We start from the raw sequence: 16,901 nt of genomic DNA on the forward strand, positions 1-16,901 counted from the left end.
GGTGATATGTCCCGAGCCTGACCCAAAACTTTGTAATCCTTCCTGTATGTCAGCTCGGGTCTTTCAACATCTGGCGCGTGTTTATTGCCTGGCTGACCAAGGGAATAAATGCCGAGATTCTCTTGCGCCTAAGCCTTTGGCGATTCGCCTGGCTATATGAATAGGAACCGATTTCTTACGAAGGGGTCGGGGTATTGAAAGGGAAGGCCAAGCGTGGGACCAGCCTATTGCACAGGATGAGAAATGACACATGTGCGAAATCCCCCCCCCCCCAAAAAAAAAGAAAGATAACAGGGGGGAAAGTTCCAGTGAACTGAAAATCTGGACACGGCCTGACGGGGAAGGAAATTATTTTGAGCACTGAGTAGCGAATACTGAAAAAAAGTATTTTGAATACTTTAACAATACTTGTCGCACAAAGTATTGAGTAGAGTATCAAAATACCGGGAAAAGACAGATGTAATTTTCGTTACCGTTTCCATTTACGTTACTGCTATATTTGCGTTTCCGTTATCCGTTTCTGATACCAGCCGTTCCATTTCATTTCGGTTACGTTTCCGTTACTGTTTCCGGTAATGGAACGGCTGTTAGAGCTGCGGGAGGACAGCCCGTCCGGATCTGTCAGCACCTCGTTTTGCCCAAGTGCTGCTTCAGCGCCACGCGTACACACTCAAGTAATTTTACGTCGTTGAACGCGCACATCTTGTAAGATAAAAAAATAAAAAATGGGAAGAGTTCTTGCCGACGTTTACGTTCGGTCGGAGCCGTTTTCTTCTTTCTAAACTCCATTAAGAAGCATTCCAAAGTCTATACTCGACGTTTTCAAAATCCATTCAAGTCTCCGCAACAGGGTCATTTATTCCTGCATGGGGCTCATTCCTCCTTGCATCCCACCCTTCGTGCAATGATGGTTTCTTGAAGGTACGCGCATTTCATGAAGCCTCGTCCATGTGCCCTGTATTATTTTTTATTTTCTTTCTTTGTCCGCTGCGCCGAAGGCCGTGGAGAAGCAAAAAGAAGAAGACTAAGAAAAAAAAGGAGTCTGCTTCATTGAGTACTGGTTGCATAGAGTAAATGCTGGACGGACGTGCATGTGCCGCTTGGACGGTCGTGGTCACAACCATTTTCGGGACCCTTTATTATCTCTGACCATAGCAAGGCCTGCAGAGAGGAGGCTATTATTTATGTATTTTTTATGGGCCTCGCGATTGAAGGATGATCAGATAGGACGCTTCAGAGTACCTCAGCTCTTTCCGCAGCTTTTTGTTGTCGCGAAGATATACGAGAGAAGGCCTATAGGAAAATTACCTGGTTTCAGGAACATTGTGCGTTTGCTTACGAATTATATGTTTCCTTGCTTTCCTTCCATCTGTTACGGGTTGGGTACGATTTTATCTTTTTTGTTCTTTCGTAGAGATCAGTGAAGTGAGCGAGGTACTTGTTTTTGGTTTGAAGGGGTAGACAGGTTGTTTCAAGAGACAATAAGATTGTGAGAGAGATATTCTTTTGGGATCTGTTGGACGTGCCGCGGCCGGTGTTATTACTCCTCCAACAGTGTGTCTCGCGTTTTATTTTCTATTTGTTCTTCGTGTTTCGGAACCAGGAAACTCTCGGCTTCAGAGGTGTAAGGTGGTAGTGGTGCTTCTCAAAAAGCTCGCGGTTGTCGGTCTCACAGAGATGGGCAACGTCACGACTAACACTCTGGGTGAATGTGCGTCCTGGACCGACTTCGAAGGGAACTATGCCGACATATGTCTGACAGCGTCTGAGGAAAGTCCAGGAAAAACCCCAGACAGCACAGCCTTCACCGTGATTGAAACCCGGGGGTACCTCCCAGTCTCGGGTAGCTCCAGGATGTAAAGTTTTCAAACGGGCATTCCCGAGCGCAATGAAAGTACTGAAAGCACTTTTGTGGACCTCATTTCTCTCGAATACAAATTCAATTATCTGATATGGGACGCGCCACAGGGTTGGTGACCAGAGCGATTTTTAATCTATCGGCACAGAAAACGATCTTAATAGCGCAACATCTCCGCGCCATCGGCCCCGCATCCCGGACGTTGACAAAAGGCCAGCAAAATAGGTCGTGATCCGATAGAATCTTCGGAGAAATCCCCGGTCGACAGCTCCGATCTAGATGGCACAGCAACCAATACATGTTCGGCAATTCTGTACTGGAACGCATCAGCAGGAGGTCACTCAGTCGTCACAGACTCCCCTTGTTGCGGGGCGTCACAACGGAATCTTGCCGTCGAGTGAAACCGGTTCGTTGAACGGCTCCTTCTGGCAGAAGAACACAGAGGAAGCGCAATCGTTCGATCGTCGAACCGCAGGCGGTCGCTGGCTCGGAAGAGCTTTCTCCCGTGCATGCTAGGGGCGCCGCCGAGGAGGTCCCTGCCTGTTGGTTCTTCTGGCACCCCAACTCGTTTGGCAACGGCGTTGTTCTTGCTGTAACTAGGGGAATGAACGAACGGTAGCTGCTGGCGGTAATCGAAAAACTTGTCTTGCTCGTGCAACGAAGACCGAGGTGAATGTTAAGGTCGCGCAGTTGGTCGTTCTGAAGGAACCTTTCTTTCAGGCAGGGATCCAGGGGAGCGAAAGTGAAGTTCCTAAGCGTGAGTGATCGGATCAGTCAGTTAGTGCAAGACGCGGAACGGGTACATATTTTGTGATATGGGCCAGGCTGAAGTCCGGTAATTATTTACAAATGGCCGGAAATGGTAAACTCCACCAGGACATAATGCTGTCCATATTACATCGCTTAATAAGAAATACGAAACTGAATTGGAAGGCAACGGGGAAACACAGCCGTTTTTTTTTAGAACGGAAACTCAGAAATAGTGGAAGAAAGGGGATCCCATCTGAACCCCTTTAAAGTGGGGTGGGGTTCTGCGGGGAAGCATCGCGGTGAACACACACACACACACACAAATAGAGATACGATGATGAGATGGGGCTGATGCCGGCCAGCAGGCTGGGCGCTGCCCCAGTGCCACTTGTACGTGATGAGAGATGATGATGGATATGATAAGGGGTCCGGTAATCAAAGCAGGGTGGAGAGGCCTGTTGATGACAGGAAGTCCTAAAGTTGACGCAGACCTTGGCGTGTATGAGCTGGACGGGACCATGGGCCCAGCACCTTGCCTATGGTAAATGGGCGATTATCGATCGCATGCAGTTCGTGCTGCAAGATCGCACGCTCCGCTGGTAGTCCGGGCAGTCCATAAGTAGGTGGTGCAGGTGTGCACGCACACTGCATGCTGCACAAAGGTCCGAGGGCGCACGGCCAAGACGCTGCCTCATAACTGGTGTAAATGCAACATTCAGCCGCATGCGGTGAAGAAGGGATGCGTAGTGTCGCGGAAGGCGATGAGGAAGCGACAGTGAAAGTGAAGGATCCACTGCGTGGAGCAGAGAGTATAGGGTGTAATGTCATGCAGCCACTGTGATCTTGTCTTGTCTGCAGAGAGAGCACCGACGAGGGCCTGACGATCACCTTTGGGCCATCGCGGTGAAGCATCCCATGTCGCCATGACTTTTCCATCATTTATTGTTGTTGTTCGAAACTGTTCATAAAGGCACGGTCTCGTTAAATGAAAGCATCGTGAACTACATATGTTGAACTCCAACATCATCTCTGTTCCTAATCTATCATCTGTTTGTACTTTATGTGTGTAAGCGTACTGGGGTAGCCAGTTCGACTTCGTCGAAACTCACATCACCATCGTAGAGGCGATCGCAATGCCATACAATACTGACTGCATCAGGTCTTACATTTACAAACAAAAAAGTAAGTACGAAAATAAAACAAAGTGAGGAGCAAAGGTAATAAAAAACACACTATTATCGAGCCAGAGGGGAAAATACAAGTGAATCATGCTTGGGTACTTTATGTGGGTGCTCGCTGCTTGTAGATCTGCAAGCACTCGTAAACTGAGCACCCACATCCATGTTATGCTGTATGCTCTAAAAACAGACATGATTTATGAAAAGCGCGGGGTATACGCCTTTTCGAGAAAAAGTGTACGCCTCCTGTGTCCAACTAATCAACAGTGATAAATTTATCATTCTGTGCCATGGTTGGCGTTCAGCGTGCTGTGCGGTGAAGTTCTGTTCTTAGGGGGCACCATGTATTCCTCTAAAGTGCTTTTTCTTTTTTGCTTCTGTAGTGGCTCAGAGTAGAACAGAGCTCTATGACCTCTGTAATTCTTATAGTGTCCCTTCTTTTCTTTCTCAGATTCCCTGGATTCCACGTCCCCTCCGAAGGAGTCTTCCGGCTTCGCCAGCATGTCTGAACAAGACCTGATCGGCTTCGACGATGGACCTGTGCCGCAGGAGGTGGTCAATGGCAAGCTGCCCCTCAACGGCAATGCCGTAGATATAACGAAAACAGAGATGGTGCTGAACAATCTTAATGCCGAAAAAAGCCTAAAAAACGGCAAGCACGAGGAAACCCAAATAGAAAATGTGAATGGAAGCCACGAAACGGAAGTGGACTACGACGACACTCCAGCGAACGGTCATTTGAACGGCAATGCTGTGAAAGACGCTAACGGAGTGCAGGCGGAAAACGGAGAGCATGTCTACAGCGAAGTGCCCGAGAAAGAAATAGGCGAAGATAACATTTACGAAGAAGTGATGCCAGTTGCTGCTAGGAAGAACAAGGAAAGTACCGCAGTGAAACACGATGACGCGAACGAAAATGGAAGTCCGCTGTACGACGACTCATCGTTGTCCAGCGAACTCTCAGCTGACCTGTCACCACCGCCATCGAACACCGAAGATGCCACGGGAGCTGTCATGTCGGATCCTGAATGTGATGCTGTTATGGCTGCTGAGATCTCCCAGGAGGAAGCAGCTTCAGCGACAGCTACGGACAACGAGCCCCGAAATGATGGCGAACCCACGTACGAGGATGCATCCTCTGTAGCCGATGCGACTTCCGTGAACGGAATGCCATTCGTGGCGCCTGTGGTGAACGAGGAGCTCGGATATGCCGAAGTTCCCGCATCGATATCGACACCGGATGTGGTGCCTGCCACTAGTGAAAGTGTTGAGGACGGCCAAAGTGAAGGACCCTGTTACGCGAACGTCGACGTCTTCGTAGACTGCGTCGAGACGACAGATGCTGACGAAACTTCCGAAGAACAGTCCTCTGACTTCCACCAGCCACATGTCACTGACGAAACTGTCAAGGCTGTAACTCATACTGAGGTAATGCTGACGCCTGAAATAGAGGCCGTGAAGAAAGAACATCCACAGTTGCGGACTAGGAGCACCGAGACCATAATAGACAAAGAAATCCGAGCGCAGAAAGAAAGAGAAGAAATGATCGCTCAAGAACGAAAGCTAGCCCAAGAAATAATGAAACGGTCCACGAGCGTTGAAAAAGAAGTCACGTCACCAACGTCGACTCCAAAGATGCCGGTAACAACTACCAGACAAACTTCGTTAAACAGCGCACCGTCTACGCCAGCAGTGTCATCACCTGCGCCATTCCCGGCACCTGTAGAGAAGCGATACAACTGTCCCTCGGACTCTCGAATCGCCGATGAAATCCGAGAACTTAAAGAGCGAGAAGAAGAACTGAAGGAACTTCGCGAACGACTTCAAGCTGAAGGAGAACTCGTGGCCAAGAACGGGATGCAGAAGTCTAACAACGCAGATGCGTCCGAAATGACAAACGGAAGCTCGACTCCCTCGTCCACCACTGGGCTGTCCAGGACTATGAGCGTAGAGTCCGTACAGAGTGGGCAAGCAAGTTTGTCCTTCGGCTCAAGGCGTAAGGATCGCATTACGGTAAGGCCACTGTCTGACGAGACAGAGTCTCTATCCCCTACCGTGTTTTCACCATCTAACGGAGAATCGCCAATCGAACGAGAAATTCGCATGGCAAAAGATCGCGAAGAAGCGCTTAGACGGGAAAAACTTCTTCTGGGACAGCTGCAAGCTGAAGGGTTCGTTAAGAAGACTGAAACCACTCCAGTAGCTGCGAAGCCAGTGAACAATGCAGTCCGCAGCCCGGTTAGAGGAAGCGCTCAGAAACTGCTGGCAACATCGCGAATCCAGCAAGAGATAGAAGAGCAAACGCAACGTGAGATGGACCTGCGGGCTTCAGGACACATCCAGACTATCTCTCAAGAAAGGACTGATTCTAAAGTTACTGGAATTGGCAACGTCCTGGTGACTGGCCGGTCAGAAGAGGCGAAGACGCCACCGCAGCAGCCCCAGCCTGCTTTTCTTGCAAATGATACATCGATTCCCAACGTCGAGATTTACGAAAAGACCCCGCCGGCTACCAAGCCGGCAACACCGGTATCGAACGGAAAATGTGCCGGAGGAGTAACGCCAGTTACCAACAAGAACGGTAACCCTCCGAGAGCTGTAAGCATGCAGAAGTTCATCGCAAGCCGCGGCAAGGAGTTGGTCTTCACACAGCAGCACAATGGATCATGCGGCTCGGAGATAGGTCCGGGTCTGGGTTACTGTGAATTGAAGCCTCCGCAAGTGCGAAGAGGAAGCGGGGTGGACCGCAAGGGCTTTGTGACGGCGGAAACGAAAATCCAAGAGGAGATGCGTGCCATGAAGGAGAGGGAAGAAGAGCTGAAGTAAGTCGATCGTTACTGCTGCTCTGACGTTACGGGTCGCTCGATTTTCTAATCGCTGTTGCAGATTGCGCCTATCAGGCAGTACAATAACGTGTTATTTTTTGGCAGCTAATTGCACATTCACACACCGTTCTTGGTGCACCAGAGCATGTCTGTAGCGCAAAATATTCATCGCAAGCGCAAAGAGCCAAGAGGACACTGCAACGGGTGCGACTACGTTGAGGACCTGAAATACTGTCTGGCGATCTCGAGACATGGAGCCAGTAGGGGTCCACATTCCCTATCATTGCCATGTTAGCTCTGACAATATTACCTTTACATTTCTAAAATGTACACCATTTGAACGAGAACATTTGGCACCAAATGCACGCACTTTAGTTAACAACGTGAAGGATGCTAACCTGCTGGAAGTGCTCTGAGGTTTCGTCTCTGCCCGGGGGGGGGGGGGGGGGGGTATTGTTTATCTAAAGAAATTTAAAAAAATAAGAAAGAGAGGGCGGTCTGCCTGCCGAGACGGGCGGCAAGTTGCCACACAGAGAGAGAAAAAAAGGCAAGTAAAAAGAAAAAACGGGACACAGCAACTAGGCACACGACACATACGACGATGATACGTTCAGTGCAAAGTTTGGTGGCTGTGCCATCTGGTGGTCACCTTCGGCTCACACCATACATTCACCATAATCACTTTCAGTTGGTCACAGGTTCGTTCTTTTAAAGTTGTCATAGGTTGTTGGTAACTCAGTTCACAGCGTTGTCTATTTCTTCTTTGCTGTCCGAGAATACCTAGGAGGTTACTTTCCATCATGAAATCTAGGACTATGATTTGTGTTGCCCGCCGCGTTGACATTGGTCCAGTAGGGTAAATGAGTGACTCCAGAAAGGGGTCTGGGTGACCTAGGTTACCCATTCTTTCCATTAGGTGCTTCCCTTGCTGTTCGTATGTTCTACAGTGAAGCAAGATATGTTCTATATTTTCTTCGACATCACAGGTGTTGCACAGCGCATCTTTACTTCGTCCTGTGATGCAGAGGACGTCCTTAGTCTTGGCGCTTCGAGTTCGCAATCTCAAGCGAAGTTTCTTCCATTGTGAAACCCCTTGTGACGCAGAGGGGCGAGCTGTTTGCATCGCTGTCCTGGCATCGGGGTGAAAGCGCCATACATGTTCATTTATAGCAGTTTGTGCTTGAGCATTACTTGGAATAGCGGGGAATGTAGGAGGAAGCCTTGCAGCCTCATTGACTAGTGTGTCGGCTCTTTCATTTCCAGGTAGGCCCTTGTGCGATGGCACCCATTGCAAGGCGACTACATTGCCCCTGATCTCTAGTTCTTTTATGACTTCTCTGCCCGGTCCGGTCAAAAATATCTCCCTTTCTTTCCTTTTCTTATTTATTTGTTTAATTATTTTGTGGGCGAAGAATACGTTCTTATAGGCTCCTAATACCAGTTAAGTGTCTCCTTAGGTCTCCAGATAATTGTCTCTTCAAACGATTACAACGTGTGCAATAAAACTTGGGGCGCGTTCCTCGCCATTTCGTAGTTTTGAAAGTTCGCTTTTGCTCCGCTTTCGCCTGCGCTTCGTGGGAGGCCGTTGAATGGTTAGGCACGTGTTCGTAGCCACGTAACAGATTCACAAGTTTGCGTTGGTTCCGCCCATCACCATAGGAGAAGACGGGCCACGTGGTACTCTTCGCGGGGTGAGCGCTAAAGAGCCGTTCCCTGCCAGCCCGTGCTCCTATGATCGTCGGCGTTCAGAGTGAAGATTGGACGACGAAAATATATTCGAGGTTTGACGTTCTCATTGGAAATAAAATGTGTTCTAATATAAGAAAGGGCATCTCCGATGACGACTGAGTGCACAAATACCGCACCTTCCTTCTCTCAGCCTTCGTTACCACGTGGGGAAAAGGGACGAAGAGAGCATGGTGACAGGAATATTTCGAATTCATACTGTTAGCATTGTGTTAACACTAAACTTGTACTCAACCCAAGTAAGCTATGTATCGTGACATATCCTGACAAATGAGGGAAACGAAAGCACGGGACGGGAAGGACACAAGACTGACTCTCGACTCATAGACTGTCGTGCATCCTTCTGGTCCAGTGTTTTCGTTTTCCTCAAACTCAAGGCAACGTTACCGTCGTGAAGGCTGTATCTTCCATGCAATATTTCTGTGAAGCTTTAGAGATCGCGAACAAAACACAAGCAGACAATGGACGATAAATGTAGAACAGAATGCTGTTTTCCACGCGCTCTCGTGCTGCATGACAGTTGGCTTTTATTTATTTATTTTCACTTGCACCGTGGCCATTGGACGGTCTGGGGGCGCTGACGAGGGCGGAGCCAACGCGAACTTGCGATGGGGTAGATTCACACGGCGGACCGACCCCAGGAATCGATCCACGGACTGCGTAAACGGCAGAGCTTACGTCATGGAAAGTGCGCACTGCGGTCCGCGAGGGACCAGATCAGGGAGCGCGGACCGTTCGCCTCCGCCATACAAACGATCCGCGCGGGCTGAGCATAAGAGCTCTGCGCCCGGGTACGTATATACCTGTCGGTCGCGTGACGTCACTAGGGTCTCGAGGCTTTCTTCCTGCTCCGGTCCCTCATGTGAACCCCTGAGGAACGCGCCCTTGGTTCCTCGCGTGTACGATGCCGTCATCCGCTGTTTCTGGGTGCACGTGTGCGGTGGTGCGTTCGCCAGAGGCTTACTGTGGGCTCACACGAAAGACCGGAGCAGGGAGAACTCCTCACGACCCGAGTGACGTCACGCGGCCCGACAACTCCACGCGCGGACCGATTGTATGGCGAGGCGAACAGTCCGGGCTCCCTGACCTGGTCCCTCGCAGGCCGGAGTGCGCACATTTCCATGATGCCACAGTTATTTTTCCTCCAAATCCTGGGGCAGGATCTGTCTGTCTTTCTTGTTTATGGGAAGAAACGAAAGATATTTCTGCATTGAACGTGGTACACTTTTTGACCAGGTTGACTGAAATGCTGTACCTGCTAGCAAATGTTCCTGCACAAATGCTATGTAGTTGATCCATATTGTGCTACGAAAATTGGAACTACGTCTTTCTCTCTATCTATGGCACTGATTAGGCATACCTGTGGACAGCAGAGTACGCACGAGGGGAACTAACCCATAGGGGTGGACTAACCTCGACTCGCTTCCGAGTGGTCGTTCTTTATGAACTGTCTAATTGTCCAACGGAAAAGTGATTGTCGATTTTTCATTGCTGCTTCCTAATTTAGTCACACTGGCAATATTGAAAGTATGCTACGCAAAAGTATGTAGTATGTGTAGTACACTACACTAGATTTTTGCAGCCCTTGATTGATATTTGTGCTTCATTGCAGGAGGCAGAGAACAAGACTGATTGGACAGCCACAGCCAAACCTCTCCTCTAATGAATATGGCAAACCCTCGTCGCCGGATCAAATGACATCATCTGTAGAGAACCTGTGGGCTCAAGAGCAAGTCTCAGACAGGACTGATGGTGCCGAAGATGCGCAACTACTTAGTGGCTCTGATGGAAACGTAAGCTCGCAGCCTCTCTTAATTCTTTTCCTAGTTTGTACATCAAGGTCGGCGGTCCTCAGCTGCGAGCAGTCGTCAGCAATTGAGTCACCTGACTTATACCCCAGATATACGGGCATTCTTCGACGACCTTTGCAACCAACTGCAGTGAAAAACGCGCGTAGCGCCAGCAACCTTGTAATGTGTCAACTTCTAAAAGGGCATTGAATCCAATGCTCCTTGACAGGTTGACACATTACACACTTGCTGGAGCTACGTACCATCCTCGGTAGCTCAGTGGGGTGCTGGCTTGCTGAGCTCAAGATCGCGGGTTCGATCCCGGCCGAGGGCGGTAGCAATGTGGGGGAGGTAAACATTGCTTCCAGCACTGTGTGTCCGAAGATTTCCGGCGCACGTCAAAAGAACCTCAGGTGGTCGAAATTATCCGCAGTCCTACCCTGCAGCACGTGCAACATGTCGCCACACTGGGCAGACAAACCTTACGTGTAACATCACGGTACCATTATTTGGAGCTACGCACGTTTTTCAAGGCAGTTGGTTTCAACGCTCGTTGAAGACTGCCCATGTAACAGGTGTATCAGACAGCCGAAATGACACACTGTTACACAAGATGTATAACTTTTATTTTTGTAATGTTTAGTGTTATATTGTATTTCCAGCATACTTTCCTCACCGTAAAGGGAGACTAAGGGTAGATTCGCACGACGGACGGATCCCCGGATTGCGTAACGTCACAGCTTTTACGCCACGGAAATGTGCGCACTCCGGTCCACGACGTACCAGATCAGGGAGCGCGGACAGTTCGCCTGCCCCATAGAAACGGTCCTGGTGACGTCACTCGCCTTGCAAGGATTTCTCTATGGGCGCCGTCATGGGGGGGGGGGGGGGGGATCCCATTCCGTGAGGACCCCCCCCCCCTTCTCCCCTGAAAAAATTCCTGACGACGCCAATGGATCTTTTCCCTGCTCCCGTCCCTCATGTGAATCCACCCTAAAGAGTAAAAATTCCTCCTCGTGGAATAAAAGATTCCGTTGCTTTGCCACCAACACAAACAGGAACGGGATTCAGCATCGTCGTTATTTACGCGCAAATGAAACTGCATTTTGCGCCTTCCATCTTCCCTCCTTCGAAGCGTGACACTGCGGAGTGACCTTCCATTGGTGTCCTCATACGACTTGCCCAATCATCGCGGGAGACGGTTTGGGGAGAGCAACGGGAGGGCGAAAACCCTCTCACAAAAGAGCTCTTCATGAACCCTTCAGAACGTGAAAACCCTGTAATGAAAGGAATCCGAAATCCTACCAACCGAAATCCTCTGATATGCTCCCGCAAAAGCTTCCGTCATTCGCACACTAGTCCTGGAAAATAGCGTGCGCTCGCAGCCAGTCCTTGTCTCTAGGGATCTCTGAGCGAGGACTGACCCGTGCTTGTGCCCGAAGCGACGAAATTGGTATGAAGTGGGAGTAGAGTAGAACATCTATACAGGGTGTTTCACGAGAAATGAGCGAAAGTTAAAAAAAAAGATTCGTCGCACACCAAAAAGACGGACTGCATAGTGTTACCAGTGGTGTGAGCATAATCAAACTATTTTATGTGAGGAAAAAAATTAGCCGGAGCTCTTCGGCTGCACGTAGAGTATATGTTTGTAAGTGCCCAAACGTCGCTATGCCAGTACTGGACAGCTGTTTCGGCCTTATTGGGCCGTCGCCAGCAGTACGCAGGCAGGCAACGTTTGAGAGGGTGGCGTCAGAAGGTCACGTAACACGCGATTCCTCTCGTCAGGGTGAGCGACTCACCATTGAAAGCCCAGTGCAAGGCCACTGAAGTACGTAGAGTATATGTTTGTAAGTGCCTAAACGTTTTTATGTTTTGTAATTCATTAATTAAGTGAAATTAATTAATCAGTTTTTAGTTATAAGGATTAGAGCCAAAATGTCAATGAGAAGGTTGTAGCGGGTGATACAACGACCCGAAACCCGTTGATTGCAACTTTGTACCTCTAACGGATCCTTTCTTTTTTTTTCCCGGTTCCAGATATTAACTTTCGGGTTTGCAAAAAACGGACGCGGGACCTGTTGCAGACGTGCCGGATCACAGCGCACTCGAGCATCCTGTTATCGAACAAAGACTATAGTCACAGTTCTCATTGACATTTTAGCTTGACATTGACTCCTCACGTGTCTGCGACAGGTGTCCCACTTCGGTTTTATGCAAACTCGAAAGTTAATTTTTGGAACCAGGAAAGAAGTATCCATTAGAGGTACAAAGTTGCAATCAACAGGTTTTGTGTCATTGTATCGCCCGCTACAGCTGTTTCATTGACATTTTGGCTCTAATCCTTATAATTGAAAAACTGATGAATTCATTTCGCTTAATTAATTAATCAACTCCAAAACAAAAACAGTTTGAGTATCATCACAGCACTGGTTACACTATGCAGTCATCTTTTCCGTGTGCGATGAACCATTTCTGTTTTGCTTTTTACTTTGGCTCATTTTTCGTGAAACACCCTATAGTGAACCCAGATATAGTGAGGATATGGTTATAGTGAAATAAACCTGCAGTCCCGATCTGTTGAAACCCCTGCCATGAACTACTGATACATATAGTGAAGTTTCTTTAGTAGCCCGACCACCTCCGCACAACTGTGTTGCAATCAGCTCAGTCGTCCCTTTGGAAAAGGGAGAGTATGTGGGTGTCCTGAGGTGGAGTAGGGTCATGAGAAAGTTGCCACGAGGAATTTCTACTGAGCTAAAACATATCATTATTGCAAATTTGCACTGCGTTTTTAATGTCCAGTCGTCAATTTTTTAAATTTAAATACCTACATCGCCAGCAGGCATTACAGTTGGGCATTACAGCAGGCATTACAGTTACAATAGTCACACATACATACAGTCTGCACCACATAACTACACCAGCATACATTGGCATTTAGTTGGCATTGGCACAACCTAGCGTAGAACATATCTCAACATTTGGCTCTTCAGCTACAACGCTGGACAGAGTATTCCATTGTGATATTATCCATGGGAAAAAGGAATATTTGAAAGGAATACATATTTGAATACTCAGAAATATTGAGGAAGAGCATTCATTACATTGCTTCATTGCAACAAATAAATGTCATATTTCTTTTGCACAGAATTCTGGATGCGCAAGACGCCGCAGCGCTTTGATTGCACAATGGGAACAGCGTATCCAGAAAACAGATACGGTCAAGTCATAAAGAAGCACCTTGGTCTGAGGAGGAGCCCCACACTGTAGCACAGTGATGTACAGGATGACATTGTTTTGGCGATGGTGTTTTTTACACCAAGGATCCGTGCCTGCAGAGGAACTGTTCTGTAAAGTGGCAGCAGGCAAGCTTTTACTCCATACAGCTAAGCTGAGCTAAGCAGTATGCAAGCTGTAGCATAGAAGCGAGCCTGCAATTATAATTAACGGTCTGTTCCCTTGGTGAGCTATTTTACGGTAAGCAAAGTAAGTTTACGAGCTGTGAGAGCCCCTATAAATGTGAGGACATGTATAGATGGATGGCTTTCCTCAATATTTTTACATATATGTCTGATTTATTTACGCCTGTGTGTTTTGCTTCCTGGAAGCTTTGAGAGGTTGTTAAACAGCGACGAATTAGATCTGGAGGGTTGAAGGCATATCAAGAAAAGTACTGATGTATTCAACCAGCTGAGGCCTTAGGCAATGAAACTATACGATGTCAAACGTTATATTACGTAGTAACAGTAGCCCTTTTGCTGAGGGCTCAGGACATCGAATGTGTCATTTGTTAGGACACAGATAGCCCTGAGTACCGTGAGATGTACTGCCACCATCAGACTTAACCAGAACATGTGATTGCCACACAGCATTGGCCAACCTAGCATTGACCAACACCACCTAGATACAGAAGGCCTGCTTATTGCCTCCTCTCCCTCCTTCGCGACGTGGACATATAAATTCAGAATTCGTCTGCTACTGCGATTCGCCGTTCTGCAAATTCAAGAACTCTCAAATCATTGCACCTAACTTAGAACCTGTAGACTTGAATTTGTAGACAAAAGTGGAACACACTTCCAAGAAAATCAGTCTTGAGTAAGATATGAGACCGTTTTGTGCTTTACTTTAAAGTTGTCCCAGTTAGTACGCGGGGACGTTCACCCACTCCTAGCAGACGACGGTGGTTCGTCTCCATGGCTACGACCACTGAAAGCACGTTCGTGATTGGCTACAGCCCGCAACCGCTATCGCTGAGCACTCACACTCTCCATAACGGTGCGGCATGTGCCCTGAGTCCTAGTTCCAAACCGAACACCTTCACACCGCTGAATTCTGCGCGGCACAAGCGGTCACACAGTTTAAATCTGATGGCGGCTATACAAAAACTTTGTGCTCCGAATAACTCCTAGTAAAATATGGTACTGCACCACTCTTACTTGGACAGGCCAGTAAACTTCCTGTACTTTTGATTTAAAATCTAAAGGCATTCAAAAACCTATCATGTTCCATTGCTCTCGCAGAGTGGACAATGAACATACAGGAGTGACATTTTACAATCATGTATTGGCTCGACACTTATTTTCCTCTTTACAACGAAGAAGCGAACATTGTATGGCAGAGTGACGTTTCTCGGCATTGTAGATATCGTTTTCAGCATGTGTGTCAGAACCTGACGTGCATCACTGAGCAGTAAGAGCATTCATGTTTAGGCCTTACCCCCCATTACTGTGCCTAAATACAAATCCTATTCCTAGCAGTGACAATGGTGCATAGTTTTCAAGTATGTGAAAGATGTTACCTTAACCCAGTACATTAGCATTGAACCTCCAAAATATTAATAAGTGCACATGACATATCTGCAGCTATGAAAGTTCACGGGCAGTGTCGCATGGTTTGTGAGTTTAGCCGCAAGTGCCTTAAGAACTGAAGAGCCGTACAGCACAGTCAGTGTTGAACACTGGTTTCTTCTCAGAAGCGGAGCTTAACTGTCAACAGTGTGATTCTGAGTGGTGAAAGGAAAAAGTTATTTAAGCTTTCTTAACTTTCTTGTTAAACTGGCACATTGCCAATTTATATTCTGTATGCAGGGAGACCTGTTTGAGGCCATGATGCTTGTGTGCTCCTTCACACAACGTTGTATCAGTGCATGTTGTGATACGTGTTATGCTATATCTACGAGTTGAAACTGTATTGAAAACTGGCCATATTATTAGGACAGCCATACCGAGTGATTCAATTTTTATTTTATTGTAGTGACAGAAATAAAATGTATAACTTTCATAGATGTTTTGTCTTTGGTGGGAGGAGCAACCTGCACAGTACGCAATGCACAATACAGTGGTTTCTTTTGCTCATTATTCTATACATCTAATAAGTAAGCAAAAGTTTCATGAAGACCTCATTTTCACAAATTTAAGGTCTCACGAATTATTGGTCACAGGAAGGAAAAATTGTAATTTACAATGAATGAGTTTCACAAAGTCGAACTTACCTACAGATTGCAAATCATTGTAACAACATTATAGTATACCAGCATACTTTGGAATATTTAGCATACTTTTGCAACATTTACACTACTAGATTCTGCACTCATTCGAAAATCATTTTGTTGTTCCACCAGTGAAGTTTCCCAGGTGTTCCGGGTGAAGTGAAATGCCCAGCAGTCGGAACTAACAAAACAACTTTTATATACAGCTCAACAAAGGGTATCCAACTGCCCATCAGTGAGCTTAGTGGTCCCACACAAGAACTTAATGGTACGTCAACGAGGCTTTGCAGTCGAACAGGTATGCCTCCCTGTAGATCAGGGGCCCCTAACGGGACATCAGAGATATGGAAGCATATAATCGCCAAAACATTCCATGCAGGACGTCGTAAAGGACACAAGTCTAAAAGCTAAGGCGGAACTTGCGTCCGGTCCTAGTCTTGTCCTTTAGAGTTTCGTTGTGTCGAAAGTTCTAGCTGTTATAAAAATAAGCAATGCTGTAGCCGACGTTCTTCCGTATTCAATATAGCAGCTCGCATTGTCCTGACAGGCCGATAGACCTCCGACCGTCAAGCTACAAATTTTTTTATGCCGTCTTACTCATTACGACTCGGAATATTCTAATATTTATTCAAGATGCAGTCGTTCGTGATATGTAACCGACGTCAAACTTCCCTAAAACTGGTCAGCTCTCAGAGGCTCAAGTTGTCTCGCGACGTAAACACCCAACTCAGAGGCTCAAGCTGCGAACGCAGCAGCGTGTAAGGACGATTGAGTATCGCGCGGCGCTTGCAGCCTATAAAAGGTATTAAAGACTATAAAAACCCCGTGCCGGGAAACAAACAAAAAGGGCGACACAACTCCTAAGTCCTATACTTTCGAAAAGATAAAGGCACTACGCAGGCTTGAGGGTGTGAGAGGGTAACCTTGCAGAAGAGGGCGTTGCTGGCTCAGGTTATTTAAGAGGCAGATCTGTCAATAAAATTCAGTCTGTGCTATGTGTCGTCCTTTTGTTTGTTTCACGGCACGGTTTTTTTAATCTCTTTTAAAGTATGAAATACCGAACAGCCCAATTTTTTGCAATTTTCTATAAGAGGCCACGAGCCATGCACCATAAGCATCCATAGAACGACTAGGAGCTTCATAGGTGGACGTCGCTTTCCGCGTATCCGCTGGATGTCGCGTGTCGGCAGATTCAAACATTTTCCTAGTCTTGACAGAATTCCCTGATGGAATGGAGTGCTGCGAGAAAAACAAAAAAAGCGCGAT

At 47.4% G+C, this 16,901-nt stretch overlaps 1 protein-coding gene across 5 annotated transcripts in view; it reads left to right on the top strand.

The window, feature by feature from the left end:
* LOC135391314 (uncharacterized) overlaps window positions 1-15,427 on the top strand; it is a 128,805-nt gene extending 113,378 nt beyond the window's left edge. For all 5 annotated transcript variants that reach the window (XM_064621546.1, XM_064621549.1, XM_064621547.1 and 2 more), the window contains 3 exons: window positions 4,238-6,608; window positions 9,970-10,150; window positions 13,296-15,427. In XM_064621546.1, the coding sequence (XP_064477616.1) occupies window positions 4,238-6,608; window positions 9,970-10,150; window positions 13,296-13,379 (2,636 nt within the window). In that variant the 3' untranslated portion in view covers window positions 13,380-15,427. The remainder of the gene's footprint in view (window positions 1-4,237; window positions 6,609-9,969; window positions 10,151-13,295) is intronic.
* The last annotated feature ends 1,474 nt before the right edge of the window (window positions 15,428-16,901 follow it).

Source organism: Ornithodoros turicata, chromosome 4 (genome assembly GCF_037126465.1).
Source record: "Ornithodoros turicata isolate Travis chromosome 4, ASM3712646v1, whole genome shotgun sequence".
NCBI lineage: Eukaryota > Metazoa > Arthropoda > Arachnida > Ixodida > Argasidae > Ornithodoros > Ornithodoros turicata.